This window comes from Crassostrea angulata, chromosome 7 (assembly GCF_025612915.1).
Source record: "Crassostrea angulata isolate pt1a10 chromosome 7, ASM2561291v2, whole genome shotgun sequence".
Classification (NCBI taxonomy): domain Eukaryota; kingdom Metazoa; phylum Mollusca; class Bivalvia; order Ostreida; family Ostreidae; genus Magallana; species Magallana angulata.
In genome coordinates, this window is record NC_069117.1 from 14,819,458 (window position 1) to 14,845,928 (window position 26,471).

At 30.7% G+C, this 26,471-nt stretch overlaps 1 protein-coding gene and 1 long non-coding RNA gene across 19 annotated transcripts; one reads left to right on the plus strand and one right to left on the minus strand.

The window, feature by feature from the left end:
• Nucleotides 1-645: 645 nt before the first annotated feature.
• LOC128192543 (high affinity cGMP-specific 3',5'-cyclic phosphodiesterase 9A-like) lies at nt 646-22,188 on the minus strand. Of its 18 annotated transcripts, none has more exons than XM_052865298.1 (21): nt 21,825-22,187; nt 18,455-18,525; nt 15,494-15,571; nt 14,240-14,283; nt 14,094-14,105; nt 12,025-12,079; nt 11,797-11,814; nt 11,185-11,255; nt 10,819-10,927; nt 10,200-10,220; nt 9,853-9,873; nt 9,163-9,259; nt 8,124-8,198; nt 7,137-7,223; nt 6,579-6,766; nt 5,933-6,089; nt 4,409-4,522; nt 3,014-3,118; nt 2,689-2,817; nt 2,119-2,211; nt 646-1,710 (listed from the first exon to the last, which is right to left on the minus strand). In XM_052865298.1, the coding sequence occupies exons 1-21, from the start codon at nt 21,891-21,893 to the stop codon at nt 1,666-1,668; spliced, it is 1,659 nt and encodes a 552-aa protein (XP_052721258.1). In that variant the 5' UTR covers nt 21,894-22,187; the 3' UTR covers nt 646-1,665. The 18 variants fall into 18 exon arrangements, with proteins under 18 accessions (XP_052721258.1, XP_052721257.1, XP_052721266.1 ...); XM_052865297.1 differs by lacking the exon at nt 4,409-4,522 and adding an exon at nt 5,679-5,795; XM_052865306.1 differs by lacking the exons at nt 4,409-4,522; nt 9,163-9,259 and adding exons at nt 5,679-5,795; nt 8,550-8,601 and having other exon boundaries at nt 21,825-22,186.
• On the plus strand, nt 16,443-21,818 carry LOC128192545 (uncharacterized). The gene is made up of 2 exons (XR_008244553.1): nt 16,443-16,576; nt 21,695-21,818. It is a non-coding gene; the product is annotated as an uncharacterized LOC128192545 (long non-coding RNA).
• Nucleotides 22,189-26,471: the final 4,283 nt, after the last annotated feature.

Consider the following 26,471-nt stretch of genomic DNA (forward strand, 5'->3'; position numbering starts at 1 on the left):
TTTAAAATATTTGTATAATGGATTTGTACAGTGCTATGAATTAACTTGTATTAACAAATAAATTATATCCAAGAAATCAAAATATATGGTTTACAATTTTATCAATTTTGTGTATACTCTAATCGAGTATGAACTGCATATTTCACGTCGGAAATATAATAACAGAATAATTATAACAAATTTTTGCAGCAAAATAGTTTTTCTGCACTTCAACGATACTCTTGCTATATTATCATAACATACATTTACTGTTTCTGTTAAGTTCTTCATCGAAGGCGTGTCAGCATTATCAGACATGTCTGTTGGACAATTTATAACTACAGTTATTGAGTATGCACAAATCTATAATCTCGAAATGACCTACTATCTTGTATGAATGACTTATTTTTTACCTACGACTTAGCATTTGTCGTTTATACGACAAATTGTCTCGTAATAACAACTCGTTATGACATGTGTAAGACTTGGTGTTTCGTACGTGCGTATACAAGTAAATAAATCTAAGAGGAAAATAATATCAATTGGAAGAAATACGCAATCTAATTTAAGCTAGACTTGTAATACCGCTTCTGTTAAAAGCTCATTCAAAATAAACTACATTTTCTTTTTTTATTTTTGGGAACAAAACATATAAAACACTGAACGTATAATTATTTGATATTTATTTAAATTCAAAAGGAAAGGATTAACCATGAAATATAAAACTAAACAATGTACTAAATTTCTAGATAAAAAAGAAATACTGGCAATAATCTAAATCATACAACAAATAATTGTACAAAAAATCGTGAAAAAAAACATGACACGGATCAAAAGATTGGTGTGCATTCCATCTACGTAGTTTACAAATTATATCATAAAAATGTAATTGCTCAAGGAACATCGAATAACTTACAAAGCAGTAAAATCTGTGTTTGGACGGATACTTCAATCAGGGCCAATTTTAATGTAACAAAGTCAAAAGAAATAATCATTCACATAAGGATTTCTGTTGCACACATGGAAGAAAACACCTTTAAAATAAATTGGATAGAATTTAGTTTCAAACGAAATAATTATATCTTTAAATTGTTGGTGCAGATTTCTTTAAAGGTAAAGTATCATTTCAGAAAAAAAAAACCCAGCCATATTATTTTGTGTTTGGTTCACTTCATATTCATGCAGTCTAAGACATGTTTTTTTTGTTCCCCTTTATGAAAAATCTCTTTAAATAACAAATTATAACATCGGGAAAAATTGAAATTGTCTTCATACAACATAATTATGATTTACAACAAAGGACTACCTATCATAATTCATAAATGAGAGTAATTATATAATAATTAACAAAGTCATAACAATATTTAAAATATTTGTCGTAATAATATCACGGTGAAAAGAGTAGATCAGTTACAAATGAAATTGGATACAGTTCAAATAATTAACATTGCAAATATTTAGTGATGTAAGTAGTTTTCATCTGTTTGTTTTGAGAGAGGTTGATATATAACCGTTTATAAAAAAAGGGTTTTAAATCACCAAGTAAGTGTTATAGCGTTTTGTTAATGAGGTGGGCTGTCCTAATTACACCAAGTATTGTTATTAAATCACAACATGGTCAGATTCTCTGTACCACACACTGCTGTACATGCATGGGGTGAGATTCCGGTCGGTCACAACTCTCCCTCACTTCTCTGTTACAGTCTTCTTTTTATTACTTTGGGATGGGGGCTAGAAAACCAAAAAAAAAAATCACATTTTCTCAGATACATAATATAACTGATGTCAGAATAAACTTATTTTTTTTTTCAAGTAAATTTATTTTATAACTTTTCAAAATAGAGTGAAAATTTCATTCAACATTTAGAGAACACGGCGCTGTGATGCACACGTATACGTTATTATTATCGAAACACCTATCCGTAAATACAGTGCACGTATATTTCAAGAACTGGTCTATAAAATTTGTAAAATGATGAAAAAAAATAATAAACGCTAACACGTATAAAATGTTTTTTCATATGTACGATCAACAGTGTATATCACTAAATTTTTCAGATGCACAACTGCATTTCCATGTCTCATATTCACTGATCGCAAAGTTAATTGCTTAACAGGTAAGTTTTAAAGAAAACAAACCGGCGGCATGGAATTTTTCTCTTTCATATCCTCATAACGGTCACGTGCAATTCTTAAAGGTTCCACCATTGTACTGTCAATCACAGGAAACAACTAAAAAAGATTATAAACGGTGTCACGGCAAGTTAAAACAATATTCACCAAAGACATAAGTATGGTTAAATATGGAGCTGTTTGGTCATCTACTCCTTGAAACCAGAATGTCTTTTCATCCCAATTATTTTGTCGATTTTGGTTACAATGTAGAAATCATGTAACATACAACATAGAGGGAAAATATTTATCGTTGGATACTGTAGATTCCTTATTTTACGCGAGTACTTAATCCCGCGATTCAACGGTTTTCCATCAAATCGCGAGAACATAAAATCGCGAATGCCGAAATTTTATCATAGTTTCATGTAGTTTACATATGTCTGAAAATTAAAAGCGAGATTTTAAAATTCGCGAGACGGGCTTCTCGCGATTTTACGCGGATATTAATTCCTCGCGTTTAATTAGGAATTTACAGTACCACTAAACGAATGTACAGATGAAAGATTGTGCCCTTGCTTTTGCATTTTGCTTTACCTTAGCGACTGTTTCAAACATCGGAATGAGGACAAACTTTATGAATCCAATCTGTGCTGTCGGTTTTGTGACTTTGTCTCTATCCATAAATGGAGCTACCGGTAGACCCTCCATTTTTTCTCTGTCAGACTGAAAAATAATATAGAAAATATTATGTATCTTTCGTAAGCGGTAATTTATCATCATTATCAATTTCCAAAGTGGCCATTTGAAATGCTTTTGCAGTTCTTGGTCTTTAGATTCAAAGACACGTGTTCAATTTGTGTTACAGGGGTTCTCATAGATATGTAAGAATAATAAAAAGCCCATGATACTTATCGTGTACCTGATTGAAGTACTCCTCCAGGAGACAGTCGACCCAAGGTTCAGAAACTTCCATCGGTCGGACTTCATTGGAAATGTCGCAACATTTTATCAGCACCATCTTCAACTAAATTATATCAGGGTTTTATCAAAAGATTGTTGGGGTAACGTATGAATAAACATGATATTTTTACTATATCGCTTGTTAACAATATATTGGTTACACTATATTTACTTTTTAATATCAAAATTAATTAAAGAGAACCCTCCATCATTTAAACAGTGATCCCTAAAGGATAAATGTGCTTTCGAAGAAGGAAATATTATTTTCGCAAATAGGAAGTACCTTCCAAACATATCATTTACACAAATGCTAGTAACAGCTTCCCTCATATTTTTTTCTTTTAATCTCTCAAGTAAGGTCCCCTTTCTTATATTGCACCAACCTTAAATATCAATATCTATAAACTTTATCGCATATATGTTAATTAAATAAATAATAGTTCCAGTTCCTACCTATCTTATTCAAAGAGATCACAGTAAACATATTAAAACCTTTATTGCATGTAAGTGTACATTCATTTTAATAAGCCTCTTCTGTTGGAAAAAAAAATTCCAATAATTTTCATCTTAATTTTAAACCCCCAATTTCCCCCTTGCCAACATCCAAAGCATTAATATATAGATCATATGCAATGCTTACGTGATCTTTTATGTAACTGACCATTTAATCATTTAAGGTGGAATAACACATCATCACAAAATGGCTGACCTCTTATCGAAACGCTTATTTGACATATGTACAGTTTAATTATCATTTTATCTTTTATAATCAAATCATTTTCAGTTAATTTGACTGACTTTTTCCAGGTCTGTTATTCCACCTGAAAAATAGATCTATTTTTTATCACCATCCCTAAAGTCATTATTTTCTTATTATCGCTCTTTGAACAAACTTAGAAGGACGTCAGACAAAACATGATCAGAAAATCCCACTTCAATATTTCATTTAGATGAAATAAAAGCCACATGGAGAGATAAAACATGATTTACTTAAATGTTGTCAAAACAAAAACATTCTCATAAAATATCGCATGCATGTCACTTACATTTACTAACTTATTAAGGAACCATGCAACATAGTAGGTAAACATCAAACAGAACATTCTACATAGCAACATAATAGAAACTGTTTCTAACAAAAATGAGTTGAAACGTTTAAACAAAATCTTAATTAGAAAGAAATGATCTGTACTTAACTTTCAATTCATTAATTAAAGTAGGGTAAGCAGGTAAAGCTTTCCCCAAAATAAAAAAAATAGTACTGGTAGGTGATGGTATTTAAAGAAAATATTTTAAAAAAGAAACCAAACAGGTAATGTGTGACCGGATAGTATGAGATGTATCATCATATTACCGAATCCATGTGAGATTTGTTATCCCATTCAAATTTTTTAATATTGTTCTGAAGAGCATCCAGGATTTCTTTGTGTCTTGCCATATCTGTGGCTAGAATTAGCTGCAACATGCCCTGTGGTACACAATATAAACCATAAATGCCAGAGAAAAAAGCTAACGAGGGTTCAAACAAGATTTATCATTCATCGCCCGTACTCCATACATAGCGTTCACAACAATTTCACAAAATCATCCAAGTATAAAAACAGATATCTAATTAGACGACATTAATTGATTTTTGAAAATCACACTTTTCCTTTGTTTTTATCCTCGAGTCATTCATACGCGAAAAAAACCCCAGACGGGTGTCTTTAACTCGTTTAATATGATTTTTCGATCATCTTTAAGGTGGTCTAGCACATCAACAATGTGTTTGATAAATCTGAAAAGTATCTGATGATTTCACGATTTTTAAAATGACCAATATGAGTTGGGTTTTTCAATTTTATGATAGAACTAAGAGATGCCTCTGGCAACTGAAGTTAATTTGATTGCCAATATTTTCAATATTAAAAATATCATGATTTCAATCGGGATCAAGGCAAAGTTTTCATTGTGAGAAATTTATTTTAGTATCATTTTAAAGTATGATTGCCAGATGGTTTTTTTATTTTATGTAAATATTTTATATTGTTTTATTCATATTATAAATAAACATCAACAAATATTTTTAATTTCTAATAAGGAAAAATGGCACAACGACGAATATTAGAGTAATGGACTGCCACTCAGTTACACCGATCGTCTACTAAAATTTTCTTAATCTGTTAAACGTTTGAAATTGACAAAAGAAGTTGATAAAATTGGCAACATCTGTAAAGTCTACTCAACTCCTCTTTATGTGTGCTTTGAGAAAATAATATGCGTTGAAAACACGACTTCTCTAACTCAATATATAGGTCCTTTTTGTCACAACAGTGACTGCCTTCTCTTTTACTTTAGAAAAGCCAAACCATATGAGAATATAATCAAAACCCGATAGATTTCTTTCAATGTTGAATCCAATTCAGTGGAAGAAACTTTTAAGATCCGTGAAATAAAATGGTAGTCGTCCTGAGACACCTTTAGGTTAAGTACAGTTCAAATTACAGTATCAAACGTAACATGTGATCGATAGAAACTCATGGTTCTGACTATCAGTAAAGCAAACACAATACTGAAACAAAAACAACAAACTAACTACACCGAGAACTCCAGATTTACAGACGTTAGAGCCCTCTAGTGTATACCGTATCGAGACTGTCCTTGTTCTTGTAGTCAAACTCGGGCTCTAGTTTCATTTTAAAATTATCCATAATTTCTCCGTGACGTGCCATATCCGTGGCAAGAATCAACATAGTTATACCCTTATCAAAATAGATAAACATGAAATTTATTATTGAAAGAAATTGCCCATTTTTAAAAAAAAAATATTCTCTCAAGTTGGAGTTTATAATTGCTTACCTGCATGTTATGTTGAATTTTATTACATTTAAAAACTTACAGCACGGATCCTTTTGAATGTGTCTTTGTCAACGTTTGCAAAGATATTGCATTCTGGATTTGACAAAATTTTGAAAGCAACTGCACAGTGGTGGTTTTCTAAAGGTGATATGTCGTTATACCGAATAGCCAATTCAGTCCTGGCGTTTATTTGATATCTGAAAATTTTAAAATCAATTATATACACATTTATGACAACGGTTCATAACGTTTAACTGACAAGGGGATTGTTTAGAGTAAGTCTTTATGACATAATACGTAGTGTTGTACCCAGAGTGGTCAAGATCAAATTTTAAAAATAAATCCAATAAATATTCAAAGCAATGGTTCACAAAGTGTATTCGACAAGGGGAATGTAGAGAAAGGGTCCGCATGACAAATCACGTGCTGTTATATCAAGAAGGGTCAAGATAAACTTTTTAAAATCAATCCAATGAATATTTATAGCAACGGTTCATAAGTTAACCCGACAAGGAAAATGAACAGAGAGGTCTATCCTACATCTTACATGTGCGTGTTGTTATTTCCGAGACGGTCAAGACCAAGCTTTTAAAACTTTTAAAAATATTTTAAAATATTCATGGCAAAGGATCATAAAGTTAAATTGACAAGAGGAATGTAGGAAGAGGGTCTTTATGACATATTACGTGTTATTATATCCAGGATGATCCAGATCATGACAAACACAGGCTGTCATCAGAATCCCTAGGTCCTCACGGGTCATGACCTCCCAAAGGTGACACAGGTGTATCATTCCGTACATCATTTGAGTGACGCAAAAGCAATGGCGGAAGTTGTGGAACGGATTATTTCTGTAGTTCTCCTGAACACACAACTAAAAGTAGGCAAATTAATTGTTTTATCACATGTTTATCTCAATATACGGTGGATATCACTCATGGGTTAATTTTTGATATTCCAATAAAATTATGTGTTCTTACGCCACGTGACGTCATAATTAAACATTACGTAGATTTAGACAGACTATTGACGTAGAATGAAAAAGTACCAAAATAATTCAGTTGAAAAGCGTAGAGTTATAAATGTGCAGCATTTAAGGAGGCCGACTTTAGTTTGCATTGCGCATGTTTTTGCGCATTCTAATATAATACAGTTGATTTATACTTCTTATGAATTTTTTTCGATATCATTTATAAAATTGAACACGGAAATTGAATCCATTTTGACAACGTATAAGGACTTACGAAAAATCTCTTTAATGTAATTGGGTTGATGTTGAATTCGGCAACAAGACCCAGTTCATGAAACATGTGCTCAAGTAAACTCAGCATCTAAAACAATGGACAAAAACAGATAATGGTAAAAATTAAATGCATGCATTGCTCATTCGTGAGTTAAGCACTTAAATTGTAAAAGTGCAATAATTACTAAATAATGTTTTTTTTCGATTTCTTTATTATTCGTTTCTTTCCATGGTGCTTTTGCTAGACAAGAAACGCGTTTCCCGATAATGTAATTAAACTCTTTGTCATATGATTTTGCCATGCAATATTGGCATTTTTTGTATCTTTCTTTATGGCGCAAATTTGAAATAAAACCAAATATATCATGTGATAGACCGTTGCTTAAAGAGGTTTTGTTATTGGTGTAGCTCACGTGACAGATGATATATATATTTTCCCTGATAAATTTTCTATAAGCAATAGTATAATTTCCGCAATATATAAATTCCGCCAGGATCTTTAATATATGCGCCTTTATTGATGACTATTATTTTTTGATCTTGTAGAATTTTAATATCTGGAGAGAAGTTTACATGCATAGAAATAATTCTAATTAAAAATTAATATCTCTAGGAATTACTTATTTTTAAAAGAAATTAAAGTTCGTTCATTTAAAAAAATCCTTCAGGGTGTTCTGTATATCCTATAAAAAACTTCCTCTGTGCAAACATTTTTTCCAATGGGATATTCAGTTGTTAAAGCCAATATCTTGCATTTAATCAGGCAATTTTAATCATGCTATAATAGACAAGCACTTTGAAATGAAAAATGTTCATTAAGTGAATTCAGTTGGCAACATAATTTTGATCAAGCGTAAAGAAGGGCAAATGTGTACCTATCTATTCAATATATACATTATCTATAAATGCAGAGACGATGAAATTGTAGCAGGCAAAATGCAAAAACTGGTAGAATTTTCAACAAACCTCTTGTTTACTAATAATTTACCTCGTTTGGTTCCCAGTGCCAAATGTCAAATGTTGGTTGCTTGAGGTACTCTATAGTTTCTTGCGAAAGTGTATACTGGAACAAGAAGTTTACATTGCAGAAAAATCTAAATGGGTTATAACCACGAATAAGACTCAAAATACGCAACACGCCGTAAACTAAGATGAAATATTCACTAATTTATGTGGTGATAAATGAATTATAACAGCATAAAAATTCAGATATTCAACAGTTTCTATATCGAAATTATATTTTCACTTACATGTACTTCGATTGTAATGAAGATATATTTCAATCAGAAGTAAAAGAAATGAATAAAAATTCACTTTGGAGACAGTGACAAATGAATATGCATACATAAGATATATCCATGCATTGTAAAATGTGTTCAGCAAAATCTTGAGATAGCTATCTACAGCGGTTTACCTTTCGGTAAGTTGATAAGGTTTGTTTTCTGTTCATAATATGCGTGTCCCTGCTACAAATGGATCAAAAGATAACGCAATCAACATGTCCAACAACAAATTTCTACTACATTGATACCATGGGCAAATTTTCCACCCTTTCCCTTGATATACCCTAAGCTGTGCGAATGAATCTTTTTTGTCCTTGATTTTACAACATTTAAAGGCACAAGATGGATCCTTGTAGCAGGTACTTGCATGCATGCAGAGTTAATAAAGCACCGTTTGATGTCTTTATTAAAAAAGGATAATGGAAATCAAACTACAATGTTTGCCGTTTTTTACAATTTCTTTTTCTTAAATAAAATATCTATATCCTTTGAAAGAAAATAAAACGGCCATGAAAAACTACATGACAAGCACTGTGAATATGAAAGATTGATTTACAACACTTTATTTAGTACTACTTTTATGATGGGGAAAAGTAAAAGTATGAATACATGTTACACTATAAAAGATGCAGACATTGGTGTATTGTGATTTATATTTGAATATCAAATTTCGTGCACGATTATGATCGAAATGGAATGGTTACAATTTGTGCTACATCTACTGGTACGATGAAAACTAATTACCTTAGGATAAGAAGGAACATCTCTTTTTAAACTTATCTTCCGTTCATCACTCAACGAACTATAAAAATGATCAACTGTGTTACCAACATATACGGGTCTGTCCAAGGATGTGCGCATGCGTTGAAGGTGAAGAAATAAAAAAATAATAAATGCTAAATAATCTACAGAACTACTGAACAAAGACAAAAAGTATTCGCAGCAAGCTGTAGATTTTTACAAGTTTAAAGGGTAAAGGTGAAAAGTTTACTCCAGGAAAATCATGAGTGGAATATATATTACTGCAGAAATGATTGGAAATAAAGAATAAACAAAACAAACTATTGAATATGGTGACACGAAAATAGATAGTTACGCATTCCCTTTCTTTTATACTAAATTTCTTTGCATTAATTTACGTATTACTGTTCTCACTAACACATTACAGCATATATATAATAAATTATACATGACATATAAATATAAATTTAATTCTGGTATTTCAATATGAAATGTAAATCATTTTCGGAATGCCATCAAAATTTCTACAGAAATAAATCATAGTCTGGTATTCTACTGAAAGAAATAATAGAGATGACTTCAAATCAAGTACAGCAAAATTAAATGTTAATTATGCTGTGGAGATGGGAAAAGAAAATGGTTAGGTTTTATATACACTGACATGTTAATATTGAATCTGGTTTTGTTTCTTACCTCGGAGTTTGTGTTTCTCCGCTATTTGTATAAAGTATATTTAATTTTGGTAAGAAAATTCCTATTCTTTAATTAAGTTTATGAATGTCAACAAATCAAGATGTTTCAAACTGGTAATAGACTCAAATATTAAAAGTTGTTTGATTGAGTGACAAAAAAAGGAAAAAAAAAACATTTTGTGCATACTTATACATTATGAGTCACCCATAAGTAGTCTTGGGTGAATTGTGCATTATATCTGTATAATGATGCGAGTATATTTTGGATGCAGTTGAGATATGAAGTAAAAGGAGAGAAGTGATTCAGGTTCAATTAGGTACATTTTTGAATATGTCTAAATACTTTACCTGTCGGCTTGGGTTTCGTTGCTATTGATAGAAACACATTTGTTGTGAAATATTTAATCTTTATTTTAAATTCTTCTTTTTTTCGTTTTCTTTTTATACAAGTTTTAACCATATGGGTTTCTCATGTATATTCTACCAGTCGGCTTTGGACATATACTGTATGCAAGCTATCTATACACTTGAATGTCCATGATTATTAGAACTCACATTTTACTTTTAAATCATGAGTATACACTGTAGAATGCGAAAAGTGAAATTCTTTCAGCGTTTGATTTCAACCATAATAAGACAGCGCATGTTCATTTGCTTTTCACGGGGAATTCGCTATTGCACAGTGTTGGCAAATTAATATTATTTTAATATAATTGGAAAATAATGATGGGTTCTCTTGCGAATGATAATATGGTTTTGCAAACTATCTATCCAATTTGCGAAAATTATCAGATCGTTAACTTACCCTAAAGCAATCAGACGGTATGTATCTACATCAGAACTGATAAGACTTCATGGGCATATATTGACATTTGTGTCTAGATTCCATCAGTTTCATATTGTACATATCGATCTGAACCAGGTTTTACCTGAAATTGATTGCGCCTATTTTTTTCTGTACACTCACCTTAACCGATTGAAATCCACGAATTTCTTCTGTGCATTCCAAATCTGATCTTTTATGTCCGATATATCTCGTTTACATTTTTCAATTTCCACAGCTTTCAACCCTTCAACTATTCAACAGATATAAAAGAACAGAAAATTTGTATATGTTTTGATGTTATCGAGAAATGAAGCTAAATCATATTGAGTATATCGACCAGAATCATGTCTTTTGTTCTCTGTATTTCTATCTTTGTTAAAGATGAAAGGGCAACAAGACAAAAATACTGTAATTTCAAGAAAACAATGAAAAGATTTACCAGGTGGGGAAGACATATAAAGTTACTTTTTAAAATATTTTCATAAAAAGGTACGCATATGAACTTACGCTCCATTTTTCTTTCTAGCGCACTCAAACGTGTGGCAATGTCGGTCTTTATTTCTTCCACTTTAAAAACCCTTTATCGAAAGAAACAAATGTTAATTTCGCTTGCAATTAAACCGAATAATTTTTCATATCCATTAACAACAATTACTCAAAGGAAAACGGAAGGCATATACGTACATAAACTTAATGATTACAAACAAAGGCTTCAAGTAAAGAAAACAAAGGGAAATATCGCAGGATACGATAGATACTCGTATAAAGAAAAAAAGAAACTTTGAATGCCAAGTAATTCGTAAACAAGTACATGTAATGGAACTGGAATATGTACTCAGGAGTAAATTGAGGCAATACATAATTAAAGGTTAGATTGAGTAACGAAATCCAGAGTTTACAAGTTGCATGCATATCTGGGATTTCACACGATTTTTTATTCCCTACTTGGATCAAACTTTTCTACAGTATACTATATAAACTGCCAGGTCAAAAAAGACAAGTTTTAATTTAAAAAATGATATTAAACTATTAGATATTCCTATATATCATGGGAAAAAATAATAAACCAAACACATTGTTTTGCTTAAACCTTGAAATCCCTTTAGTGATTTAACTCACCCCTCTTTTGAAAATTGACTGTGGTGTAAGAAAAATATCATTAAATAGTACTCGTAAGTAAGAATCTAATAAAACAAGAAATCGGCATAAAGCCAAGAAACCAAAGATTCTAAGGATCGTCTTTACTGAAATATTTCCTTTACTACATCGTGTCTTTCAATAGTCTTTGACAGACTTTGTATATCAACCTGTCATCGGGGATTTCTGACCCCCGACAACCTTTCTTACTTGTTAAACTGAGATGCCACTTGCGAGAGAACTTGGGTAAAGACTTCCCCGTCACCTGTAAAGAAACAACTTTAGTTAATATGATTTTTTTCCAATAGAAAGCGAATTGTTTTAAATTGTATTTACCTATCAATACGGCATTCATAACAAATTATAACACTGCTATTTAAAAAATAATTTTCCTTGAGTGTCAAGTTAAACGGTGAAATTCATCAAAAGTCCATTGAAATGTATAAATCTATGCTAAAACTGGGGTAATGTGTAATTATTACACTTTAAGGTGAGTGTACCGATGAATCTTTACATCAAAACTTATTCAACAAACCTTAATTCAAGATCAATTAAGATATACACATGTTGCAATATCTTTCAGGAAATTAACACCCTGTTAAAGTGTTTTAGAGTTTGCCGCAGACATTTAGAAAAGATAGTTAGCATACAAAGGAATAAATTAGCAACTTTTTGTTCTCTACTGGTATATCTAGTATCAAAGCAAAGTTACAAGTAAACTACATCGGTGACACAAGTATCTGCACGATCGTGATTGCTTAGATAGCAGAAAAGGAAATACACAGAGACTTCAGCAATCGACCCTAGCGTGACTACGCAATTTTTCCAGGATGTCAAGCTTTCTATCAAACCTTTTAGGAGCAATGCCTGCCATTATCTGATGTAGATGTTCTGAATATTTTAATTGAACTGTGAGGTTTCTGATACTAATGGCTCTGTATACAAAAGGACGTTTGGGATACAAAACGATGACACAATATTAAAGTGATTAACATTTTTTACTCATTGGATACATTCCTTCTGAAGAGAATAATGATTCTATTCAATTACTTTCTTGATAATGATTGGCAAATATAAACTGATTAAAAATATCTAATTTTTATAATGTACCCTTGATACTGGACACATAATTGTTAATCAGTTTGTTTTGTAACCATTATATTACGTCATTGGTAAGAAATGGGATATAAATAGAGGATGTATCTACATCACATGGCATAATGTTTTCTGTTTTGATATGATACAAAAACACATCACCTTTCCCCTTATATTTGATTATTTATTGCAAAACACGGTACCAAGAGATTTGTTATTAAAACGAATATAAAGAGGTGTTGTTTTTCACAGGTTGTATGCACTAAAGGTGTTCATGTGGATATCCATGCGGATCTTTTTTTGAAAAATATAGTTCCTAATGCATTGATAGGAAACCAGTTGAGATAGAAATATGTAAAGAAAAACATCTCATTTGTAAATGAAAGAAGTATAATTAAAGTTGCAAGAGAAGCTGAGTATGAAAAGTAATTCATTTAAGCTTATATTTAATACATGCAAGTTACAAAGGTAGTTAAATAAAATAAAAGTATTTGAACTTGTTTGCAACGATGATTAGACCTTTTACTTAAGTGAATTGTCGGGCACAGAATACAGTGTGTATTTACTGATGCTTGCACGTCATTATCATTTAGATAGACATAATGATGCCTTTTAATCAGAAAAATACACATGCTCGTGCTGTAGACCAGAGTAAAGTAGAATAATGGTCATGTAGTAAACGAATGACTTTTAAGACATTTTTGTTTTCACAGAAAATTCAATGCCTTCTTTTTTCTGATTAACAATTCAATAATTTCCTTTAAAAAAAAACAAACGATGTCGTCGCCAACAAAGGAAAATAAGTTTCAAAATATTTTTCTTAATTATTATGTTCGACTTGAATACTGTACTAAAAATAACAAACTTTTTACAATTCACGAAAAAGACTGAACTGACAGTTTCTTGCAATCCTATTGCGATTTTGATATCACATTAGTGTTTAAAACTAAATCCCCGTTTTTTAGATTCTGAGTTAACTTTGCTTTATATTATTTGTAAAAAGGGAAATAAAATAGTGTTATTGAGTGTTACCCTTTTTAAATTTTATACAGACATAAAAATCTACAAAAAGTCACTGTTAAAACTTATTTCTATAAGTACAAGTAGTTGGGTTAAGTAGAAAGTTCTATGAGAGTATTATTAAGCATCTAGTTAATGGAAAAATGCATCTACACAAATATTACCATTGGATGATTCTAAAATTGTGACAAAAAACTGTGTTAAAATATGTGCGATAAAAATAGATAATTAATGTATAAAACTGATTTGAATTCATATAGACTGAAATTGTTTTCATCATCTTAAAAATATTCTAGTTAATGATGCTTACCAGTGGTTGGCGAAGGTTCCTTTGATGTTACTTTGTAAGGTGAACTGAAAGCAAAATAATGATCTGTCTGACTTCATGTTCATTTCAAATAAGGTCTATATGATCCAAACAAGAAATTTGTCTGGTTATCATTTAGTTCATAGATCTATTCGCACATGGTATTTTACATTGGAATTAGACTTCATCGATTATAAAACTAATGTATCAACCTTTTGATTTTGAGATATCTAAAACAAGAGTCAGTCGAAAAATTGACAACATCTTTATTTTGAGATATCTTAATTAAGATACAGACAAAGTCATCAACACATCTATTTTAAGATAACTGAATTAAGATACAGCCCAAGTTGTCGAACCATATGTGCTCGACAAAGGACACAGCCTAGTCACGTGATGTACGGTGTAAAGGATAAATAGTTAAAAATGTTTCCTCATATAAGTCTTCACCATAACAATGTTAACCTTTTGACAACATTCAGAGTGCCAATTGATTTTTCTGTCAGATATTTTATTTTGTGATGAATTGTCTCTTGGTTTTCTGAAACCATTCATTTTATATTCATTTTCCACAATTACGTTCACCGTCAATATTTGTTCGTAAGTCCAATAAAGAGGCTTAATCAATATTGAAGGGATTAATGGTTGACAAATTCAGTCAGAACAATAAAACACATATTTCTCAAATAAGAGTTTGAGATTTTTATTGATTTTAAACAAATAAATATTGAAAGGGGAAATTTTTTTATAAGGACATTATAAAGGAAAAAAATTGTTTCAAGATGAGTATGTTATTTTTAATTGTTGTTGAATTTCCGATTCCTTAAAAATCGTATCATTCGTAATATTAGCATTCTTTTAATATTCTTTTAATATTAAGACATGCCCTAACTTTTTTCCAAAAAATCTGTAAATGCAAGGAATAAGAAATAAAAAAAGGTTTTAAAAATATCCTGCCGTGTGTTGTATATCAAGCCTAAGTGAGAAATCTAATTATTGTGTAAATAATGCATGGTAATTATAGTGAGAATTTGCTAGAACTAATTACCAATATTACATGTATTATGATATATAAAATATTTTCAAATACCTTTTCCTTTTATCTCAATATGATTTATTTAAATCGAGACCACAAAATCAAACGACGTAAGTCCCTCTCTTTTGAAAAATGGGAAAAGTATCAAAATTGCGTATGTTTCCGAATTTTGGTTACGAATGTTTGATTGGGATAAGTATGAATAGGGAATCGATGCTTACCTTTGGGTGTTGATCGGCATAGTTGGATTCAGGGAAACAAAGGCTCCCGTCGAATCTTTCAGGGATATTTCTGCATACCTATAAGAATTAAAAATCAACTCTAAATGGATTGAAAAAAGCAAGTTATTTTTTTTTACATTGAATGTTTTAACATTTTTAAATGTAGATAACATATCAAAGTTATATTTTTCAAACGTACACATTAAATACACTGGACATTCATACGAAATACATACGAATTTCAAAAGGGAAAGTTATTATGGCATTTTTCCGAAAAGAGAAATTACTTTCGATTTTTTTTCTCTAAAATTATTGGTAAACAAATATCAGGTGACAAAGCTTTAATTTGTATTTTCTCCGAGGGTTATATTTCCATAATCATTTTCTTTATACCTTTGTCGTTTACACTTTCGAGTTTTTTTTAATGCAAGGTGTATAGGTATCTTGCGACTTGATCACGTTACCAATATTAATGTTTCTCTAAACTGATATATGAGCTAAGAGATTGTTTTAAGTTTGCTTGAACTAGATATAGTATTTTCATAAAAGATTGGCTACACTGGAGAACATCAATAAACACTATCTAATTATCACTTATTTGGGAGACGAGTGCAAAAGAGATAATTTGCCTTAATATAAGCCTACTAGTTAAATTCATTACTCAGCTTTGATTACTAAGTAATACAAGAATTTAAGAGGTTTCGTTTTTACATGAAGGGGTTTCCCCTTCAAGTTTTCATCAACTGGTATGGTATACCATAACAAAGACAAGGAGAAATTCCGAATGGTAGGCAACCTCGTATCAATATACATGTACAATTATACCGACTTCTGTATTTCCTGTTGTTCACACAATCTCTACAGAGACACAGAAACTGCGGTAAGCGATACCAATGAACATCAGAATTCTACTCATTAGATACACTTGTTTGATATTTTGCAGGCATCCAATTCCCAATTGACGTCATATTTTTAGATTAATTAATTCGGAATTGTTGTCGACAAAGAAATCTCATCAACTAAACGAACGGGTTGGGATTTTCTTCCTTTGTGAGGTTTCCATAAGCTCTCAAGTATGTAAAGGTATTTGCAGTCGGTCGTCTCTTATATAAATTCAAAGCCATCATTCTCCTTTTGTCTTTCAAACCCTCCGGGGTTTCCCGGATATTTGTCCATTTTGTATATATAAGTAATCGAGTTTTCTATCCACCATTTCTTGCAAAAGAACCACAATTTGCTACAGGGATAATTAAAAGACATTTAACTCTACGACAATTTGTTAATAAAATCTTGGAATTATTTATGTTTACATCAGAGCACACTCGTAGCAGACGATAGATGATATAAGCTTATATGCCTCAAGGAATAAGGGCGATCAAACTCTTGTCATCCTCCTCATTACTGTATTAGTTATTCTCTAATGGCTCTCCAACTCGCTCCGAAGTCACTGCCATCAGACTCGATATGGTAATTTCTTTTCATTTATGGGAGAATCTGCTTTAAGGGGATGGCAAGATGCATGTTGACACTACAAACATTTTCCATTTGGTCCAATTTTCATTCTTGCTGGCGACTGGAAGCTCATTAGAGAGAGAGAAAGAGAGAGAGAGAATTTGTTTTATTGAATTATTCCTCCATATCTCCATGTTAAAATTCCTGATATCTGCTTCAATGTGTGCATTTCACAATTGCTGATAATGTCTTTAAAACATCATGTTGACATTTCTTCAATGAAGGACAAACAGGTAACGTTTTCTAGAATTTCTGCTTTGATGACTTGGGTTGATGAGCTCTTGCGAAATGATTCATTCGCGTGCGGCGGTCTGATTCCACGGGAAGGTAAAACGGTCCGTAGTCTTCATTTCCTGTCTTATTAATTTGGATTTCTCTTTGTAACAATAACAAGACCAAACATAAATATGAAGACAGTCTTAAGCAGATCAGAAAAAAAGAATATGACGCATAAGTCTTTTATGAAATCGTTAAATTTTTTCGAAAAATCTAGTTATCGGTAGGTTCTAAAAAATTCTTACACTCACGCCATCGCAATTTAACCAATTCTGTAAAATAACTTTGTTTTAAACGATCGTTATGATAACAATATACTATAATGACTATGGAAAAAAGACAATTATGGACGTTGGAAGATAAACAAATAAGTTATACAAATCAACCTTTTGTGCAAAGTTCAAGAAGCATGGTCTATACACTGTGTATTTTAAATACATTTTAAATACATGTACATTTGTTAAAATACCATTACCAAGATCTTAGACGGATGCCCGTTTTTAAAAAGCAGTTTGTTTGTTTTTACGATGTCACACCAAACTAAATGATAATTAAGACTCATCTGGTCTTTTCAAAACATTTATCCATCTTTCTTTATTCGGTATTTTTGCTTATAACACCAAGCATCGACAGTATAATCATGTTACAGAAGAATACAGCAAGATGAACACAGTATTTGAAATCACAAAATCAATGAAGACTGTTTTTTTATCATATCAATTTTAATGAATCCATTATTGCAGAGTATGTAATAAATTGGCAATAGTTATCGGTTTTTATGTAGAAATGAGACGTAAACATTAATATTTTTTAAATCAATGACATGTTGCTAAGCATGTACATGTTCTATCAAAAATACAATGAAAATTCGATGTCATTCGAAATTATTCCAAAACACTATAACTATATATATGCGTAGTGTAAATATTTTTATATCACACCTTATAAAAGAGATTGGTTACAGATGGATTAATAATAAAATACTTGCGAGAGTAACATATGGGATTAACATATAAAAGAGTAATAACACGTCTTTTAATAGATGTTCAGTAAGCATTAGGACTAACCAATAAAAATTATATACAGTTTTATGAAATATATATCATCTCTTTTCATATGCATTTTGACTATCTTGTCTTAGCAACCGATTTGGTAAATCAACCTTTTCCTTACCGACTTACTCCGGCTGCGTGAGCTATCAGGTCATGTATGTCTCTTGTCCCGCAATGCCGACTGAACATAATCTGAAAATCAATATATCAATAATTAATCGTTTGTTTCATTAACTTAACGTTTTGCAACTAAGTAAACTGGGTAAAAATCATTCGTTGCAAAATCGTAAAAGATAATACATTTGTTTATCCTATAAGTTCTGGAATAAAATCTAATAAAATCAGACAAAGAAAATTAATTTTTTTTTTCAAATCATAATCAAATATTTATCAAATTTGAATTGGTTAAAGCGGGACTCATTTCTGGTACATGTAGCTGTAACTAAAATACAAAAATAAATACAGATTGCTTAAGATGTAGATTTTGAAAATAAAAGCAATTTTCAAAATCACTCTGATATAATGTTTGGTTTTGATTATAAGATTAAAGAGGTTGGGCGTCAACAAATTAACCATCAGTTCTTTCTTACATTTTCAGATATAATTTTTTTATTATAAAATAGCATTACTTAAGAAAAATACAAATATGTAAAGATTTAAAATTTGAACATTTGCTGTATCTTTAAACAGGACTCTTTTTCTTAGAAGATAAAAATAGTCTAAAAATGGCCACAGCCACCCGGCCCTCTCAAAGGTGCATCAAGGAGAGTTGAGTATATTTATTTCATCATGTCAAATCAAAAACCATAAGCTTCGTTTTTAAATAATTTTCTAGCAAATAGGTTTTTTAAAAAATGCTTTAAATGATTTCATACTGGGGAAGTAAAAGTAATGTCTTTTAAACATGTAAGATGGTGTAATCAGCAAGCAAACCTTGCTCTCCGTTACTTCAGTAGAGATTATGCTAAGGATCACGAATAAAGTTTGAAATTTCCATTATGTTTTATCGACATTATTTCATGCCAATAAGCACTAAAAGGTCGCGTTATCTATAATCTCGATAAAGCGACTAATGAGCTCAAAACATATGATAATAAAGTCAATAGTCAACCAATGTTTCCATGGAAACGTTTCCAAACAGAGGTAAACAAATTTTGTCAGGAAGCTAATTTGGTCGGCATGTTCTATTATTAAGTCTGTATATAGCTTTGCTGTACTTCTTTATTCTCTAAATGATACATATTTATGATAGTGCGTCGCACAATCGAAAGTTAGATATATTGTTAATTTATTGATACCGACATATTTGCTTGTCTGTATCTGTTGCTCATTGAATAAATCAACAAACAACTGAACTGATGATCTCGCATTTGAATGCGTCAGAATTTTTTATTCTGATTGTTATAAATCATGATTTTCCCTCACAATCGATTTTTGTATTAAGATTGACTTTTGAATTTAAGTTTTAATGCATTTTGTTTACTTCTTTTAAGATATAAAATAGTAATTTTAATCTGAAAAATAAGTTAAATTGTGTTTATATACGTTTGAATAGGTTCAAACAGGAACATGTCATTTCCTAATGTGGAAAGAAACAGTGTTAGTTCTGCAAATCAAATCGCATGTCATATTAATCACGAGCATTCAAATTTGTTATGGGTGTAAATTATTTTTTTAAAATAGTTTTTACATACATATATATGTATATGTCAAAAAGATTGAATACAATTAAAATGTTAAAAATTGTTAATTTAGATGGGCGAAATGCAAGTAGGAAATTTTGTTAGCTTCAATACAGGATGAATGTACAATATATTTCTTTAATTCATGTTTATCTATAAAGTTTTTAAGAACTTAACTACCTTTTTCTTGGTCGTACACGAATCATTTATAGATAAATTGCTGAGCGTGTAATTCAATCAAAATCTCGATCGAAATTTTAAAATTAATTCATTTACTTTCTCTCCTGCTGACATAAAATTTCTCCTTTAATATCTAAAAAAGCAACACATGGGCTAAATTAATTGAAAAAAAAATCAGATTAAAAAAGGTATAGTGGAATATGTATATATTTTTTTACTAAATAATTATTTCTTAAACTTCTTATCAATTGCCCATGCTTAAAACTCGTTTCTTTAAAAAAATATGACCAATTTCAGAAATGTACAGTAATTTCCTCTAGATAGAATATGATTTTATCAAATAATATAAAAAACTTTTTTGTAATGAATATGTTGTCATTGATTTGGCGTGAAGCCTAATTTTGTAAAGATATTTAACTTAAATCAATTGAAGTTGAATATTGTGTTTTTACTTTTTTCTTGAAAGCAAAAAAAAAAAAAAAACTTCAAACATTATTTGAATAGAAACGTGGTCGTCTTCGATAAGCTGCCTTTACGCCCATTCAATATGACGGAGCAATTTTCTATTTGAACTTTTAAGTCAATAAAAGAATCAAATAAGTTTCCTTTTGTGAAAATATCGGATAAGAAGGAATTCCCAAGACCGCTCTGTTATTCAATAAACGCCCAGTGGTAGATATATGTTAATGAAATCTATTTTCAATTACTTCAATCATTGATTTTTAGTTCTTGTTTGATTTAACCTATTTAAAAGAAAAAAAATCGAAAAATTGAACAGAGATATAAAATTCCATGTCCTGTATTATTCTAAGTATTTCAAAATTCATTCTTGTATAGTTGTTAAATATACTGTTAAAATATGTATTTTTAATCATACAAGATGATCATGATAAAATAAATCAATTTTATTTTCTTGAAATGTTACCGAAAGTAATTAAATTCATTTATTGTCACATTGGATTATGCAATATAGAAAATATATGTATATAAATGTAAACTATTGTTTAAAAAAGCAAGATCGCCAGTGATATACAATTCCAAAAAACAGATTTTATATCATATGTTTTTAAACTAATGACGATCCAACACTTTCCTTAGTTCATACGCTTATTTGTAGTATTTAAGGGAGCAAGGTGGTCAAAAGGTTGCAATTTTTAAAGATATCTTGTTTTGTGATATCAATGGTGTTTGTGGTTGTTGATATTAAGATTGTCGATATCCCGGTAACAGGTTTGATTTTACCATTAAATTCCTGTACATACTAATATTTTCTAGAGTTTCTTGCTTCTGTTGGAAAGCACATGAAATTAAACAATATTTTAACATAATGATTTTCTTTCTTTGATTTTACGAATCATTTTACCTTGGTAAACTATATGCGTCTTAGTTATAAAAGAAAACATGTTACATAATGCTTTTTAATAAAAAGAAAAGTTAAAGTCATATCCACACTGGATATCAAGTATTTGTATTCTTTAACTTTTAGTTTCTTTTTGTAGATTACATAAATCTTGGTTCGAAAATGACATTATGGAGGATTTCATAGAAGAAACATGTACTTATCTAGTTCAGTGGATGTACATGTAATGGTTTAGCATCAAAAGAATAAAAATAGGAATAACCTCTTACCTTTTCTTTCTTTCCGTCGATGTCCAGAAAAATCGTTTTTGTTGGCTCAATTGACGAAGCGTTCCCCATTTTTGCGTCTTTTAAGATTGTTATGTAAGATAATACCACTTCAACAATTTGTCATCACACACTATCAGAAATTTCTCTTTTTACCTCCATATCTAAAAAGTACTGTCATTGTGAGTGGGGTTTGCTACCGATCCCGATCGACCAATGCGGAAAATGTGATTGACTCCAGTAGTTGCCTATTAATTATCATCTATTTCAACGTATGCAAACACCGTTATTATAGACACCTCGTAGGAATCAATAGACTGCTTGCAAAGTTTCACCTGTGTCTTCACCAGGTGTCCCCAGCCTCTGATGCCAACTGTTGCTAAGCAATCGACTCGCTTTTGTGACGTACTTCCACAATAAAAATCGGGGGATTAAAAGTTAAGCAGAAGTCAATTTATCTCGATGAAATGAACTAAAAAATGCTGATTTTGTCAATATTTGTTGTAAATCATTTCTTACTGCATCAAATGTTTGTGTTGATAATCCTTGGGAGTTTACTAGGTTTACCTTCCTTGTCGGCGAGGGAAAGCAGGTGAATTATTGAGAAACTCAGTGGGTTATTACGTATTGTATAAATGTTATAAACTTTTTCTTCAAATTGTAGCCCATTGTCAATAAATCTATCGATTCTTTGGTTTGAATAGACTCAGTAAAGATAAAGCAATTAAAATTAACCCCTATACACAACTGCAATTTGTTGGTATTGATGATTTTACGTCAATATTCGAATCAAAAATATTATGGCATCCAAAATGGCACAATGATAACAACAAATAATAGAATATTTGTTTAAACGATTTCTTTTATGATTATGCCAAAAATGAGATGAGACAAAATGGACCACAATTAATCTTTTTTCCCGCAATGACGCTTCTTTGTTGTCTAGATTGTTTGCTAATTTCTTAATAAAATTAAAACATTATTTTCTGCGAAACTAACACTTGTAAAGCTTGAATTATTTCTCGTATTTTAAATTTATTGATAGAATACCTTTTATTTTCTGAACAAGACTCGATAATTGACTCTTGAAATGTTGTTAAAAACTACATAATGTATTTTATTAATTCTTTATTACTGCACTCATAAACAAGTTATATGTAGATTTCTATCTCAAACGTCCTCTTTTCGAATTCCTTTTTACAAATTAAATTAGATGTCTTGACGTTGATTGCTAATCTTGAAAAAAAAATCCAGGAAATTAATTCTTGTTAAATCTTGTGTCTATCCGTAGAGGGCGGAATTACATCGGAAGAATTTCAATGAGATCTCATTTGGTAGAAAAACATCAATATTTGCATTTTAATTAGTTTTCAATGAGAGATAGAAACCAAAAAAATGTAACTTGCCGTTTTACAAGAAAAACTTGATAAGTTTAATGTCACAGGTTTTTTTTGGCATGGGCATACATGCATTTGTATGGTTTATGTACAATACAGATGGTTCACTCACAACTGTCAATAATATTTTATTAACATAGCAAATATATAAATGTATACTATGTCTGATCATATGTATTTAGACACTCTATTTAAAATTTAGGTAGTAATAGTCAAGGTAATTTATCAGAATCTGGAAAAAAGATGAAAAAGACGCAATAATGAAGAAATCTTTTACAAAAGTAGGTGTTTTATAAATTTCTAGACAACTATTTCGTGTGATTTTAAAACCCTTTTACGGAATAATCAATCTACAAAGTGAAAGAAAATACTATGAAACATGAAACTATGAAAGAGAAGAGGGCCAAGAACTGAACCCTGTGACACAAAAGCATTGACGTATCACTAAATTGATAGCAAGTCATAAAAATTAACTTTCCTTTACAATAACAGATGTAAACTTTATATGAGCTTTACAATGCATGCCAATAATCAAGATTTAAAAAGGAAAATATTTTATGACACCCTGTGAAATGCTAAAGACAAATCACAAATTTTTGTACAATTTTTTCTAGAAAATTTATACAATACTGAGATAAGAAAAAAGGAAGACCTGGGGGGGGGGGGGGGTGTTGAACAATTTAGTGGCAAGAGGTAAGTTTTCGGATGTGGGTCTATTTTGGTACACCCCCCCCCCCCCCAACCACCATCTTTATCCCCCATAATTTTTCTGAGAAGCACAGAAAATTATATCAGCAAAATATTTTTTGCACTACAAAGGGCTTTATGATAGATTTGACCACGCTCCGACCGAAATCATCACCTCATAATATTCAAAGAATGTTTTCTTATTAGAACCCTTTTAACTAGACCTTGGACTTTTAGTAAGATTTGACTTTCAGTAAGATGTAACGATCTATTTCTTGCGTCAAAACAAGATAAAATGACGCTGGTTTCAAGCGAAATATACACAGATTGCGTAGTCTTCGCTCAAAAGCCAGACAAATCTTGTTCATTTCAGAGAGCCATGGCTGAGTGGCCAGCAATGAAATACAATGAAATAGACAGGCCTACGTCACATTGCCGTTTGAATCAACTACCCAAAGTCCAAGCTCTTGTTAAAATGGTTCTATTTATATTTATAATATTTCCAATTTATACACTTTAAAACAACATTTTAAAAGCACTTTTTTATTTATTGATCACATGTTATGTATTACTACGCGGCGCAGCCAATACCGTTTTTGGTAATGCTATTAGAAACGCCCATTTTGTGTCGCTCATCTTTTACGAAATTATTAGGCTTCAAAATTGATTCGTAATGCTATCACAGACAAAGAATGTATATATAGAGAATTTAGATGCGGTCTTTCATGAGTGTATTAAACACAATCGTATTTTTTTTTGGGGGGGGGGGGGTAGGTAGGAAAAATCATTCATTGGATTAAAACATACATGTATGTTATAGTTTAAGTAGCTAATATTGAAAATATGTTAAAGAAATTTAGGTTCCAATTTAAAAAAAAAAAACCTTACACACTTTTGAGGAAAAAGTATAAATTAAAAGTGTTTTTTATATGGAACCTAAAATTCCTAGACAGTGTTACAATATTAGTCAACAGTCACTTATTTCATCCTCTTAAAGCAAGCAGGAATTCGCCGTTCCTTCTAAACAAACATTTAAATGTTTCTGCTTTATCTGTAAAGAATAAAAATAATTTTTTATCAGTCAACGTTTATGGAGCAAATTTTTATTTGCTTTGTGGATTTTGAAAAACAGTGATTTAAGTTACAGTAAAACGTTTTTGTGTTTTTTATCTATGTTTTTACAACAGCATCTTTGAAATTGATAAACAATTAATGCACTTTTTGTTGATTTACATTGTGGCCCTTTTGGAATTAAAGGTTTCAAAAGAACAATTCATATATATTTCACTTCATAGCTTTTAATGTCGTCATGTTTCTTTGATATTTTTTTAATCAAACTTTAGCAAGTTTCCTGTTTTTAGGGCCCTGTATTCACTCATTTTCTTCTCAATATTTTGAAGCGTTTGACAGACTTTTAATTAAGAATTTTCCTCCTTTCTGAATGAATCTTTGTTTTATGTTCTTTTGTAATTGTTAGATCTTCAAATAGTCGATATCGTTAAGACAGTGTATCGATCGATTCTCTACAGAAAAGGAAAGTTTAGGTTAATATGTTTAATGAAGGTTTAGAAAATATGCACTAAGTAGTCAAGGTATTATTATACACAGTTCATTTACTTTCTAAAAAGACCTTCAACTGCATAGTTTAGTTTGGTTTTTTAATAAATAATGTATGCATTGTTCGTTTGGTGTCTTGTTTTATACTTTTGACATTGACAATTACTTGGATTATTTCGTGATCAATCTAACCTTTAGCTACATTGAGAGCACATACTCTATATAATTGCACCGGCTGACATCAGACTCCTAAAATAGTTAAAATTCACATGTATGGAAAATTGGCTGTTCCTTCTGTGTAACGTGTTAATTTGCATGTATATCATCGATATATTTTTAATTATGCTAGTTTATAGCAAGTTGAAGAAGCATAATAATGAAAATATAAAAAGATTGAGAAAACCCATGAAATACTGTTTTTGATGTTTCACATTGGTTATATAGGTGTTGCAGAATTATATATATTTTTTTGTAGTGCTCACTACCTTCCTAACTGCACGTAACATCAAAGTCTAAATTAGAGAAACGTTGTTTATTCAAAAGATTAAACCACTGTGTTACATATACTGACGTAAATAACGCTTATTTTACATTTTATCTGTTCGAACTATTGAGACTTGATTTTTGCACACACAACAATGGTAATTTTTGCGTGCTTGAAAGTTGTTTTTAAGGCATCCATGGATTTCTGGTCCTATCTTTATCTGTAATAGCATTGTTAACGTTCTATTAACAACTCATTACCGCCCTTGATTACCAACCAATCTTTCAGAATGTTGCCATAGCGACGGGTGTCCAATTGCTTAAGGAAAAAGAAACAGGAGTGAAAGGTTCATCTAAATATTGTTTATAAGCAATGCATATGGCACCGTTGATTCCAATATTTTTAATATCTTGTGAATCAACATGTTTATCTATTTTAACCATGTCCAAAGTGGCATTGTAGATCATTCTTTTAAGTCGGTACTACTTTAGCACGTGTGTTACATATCATTTCTTAGCAAATCTT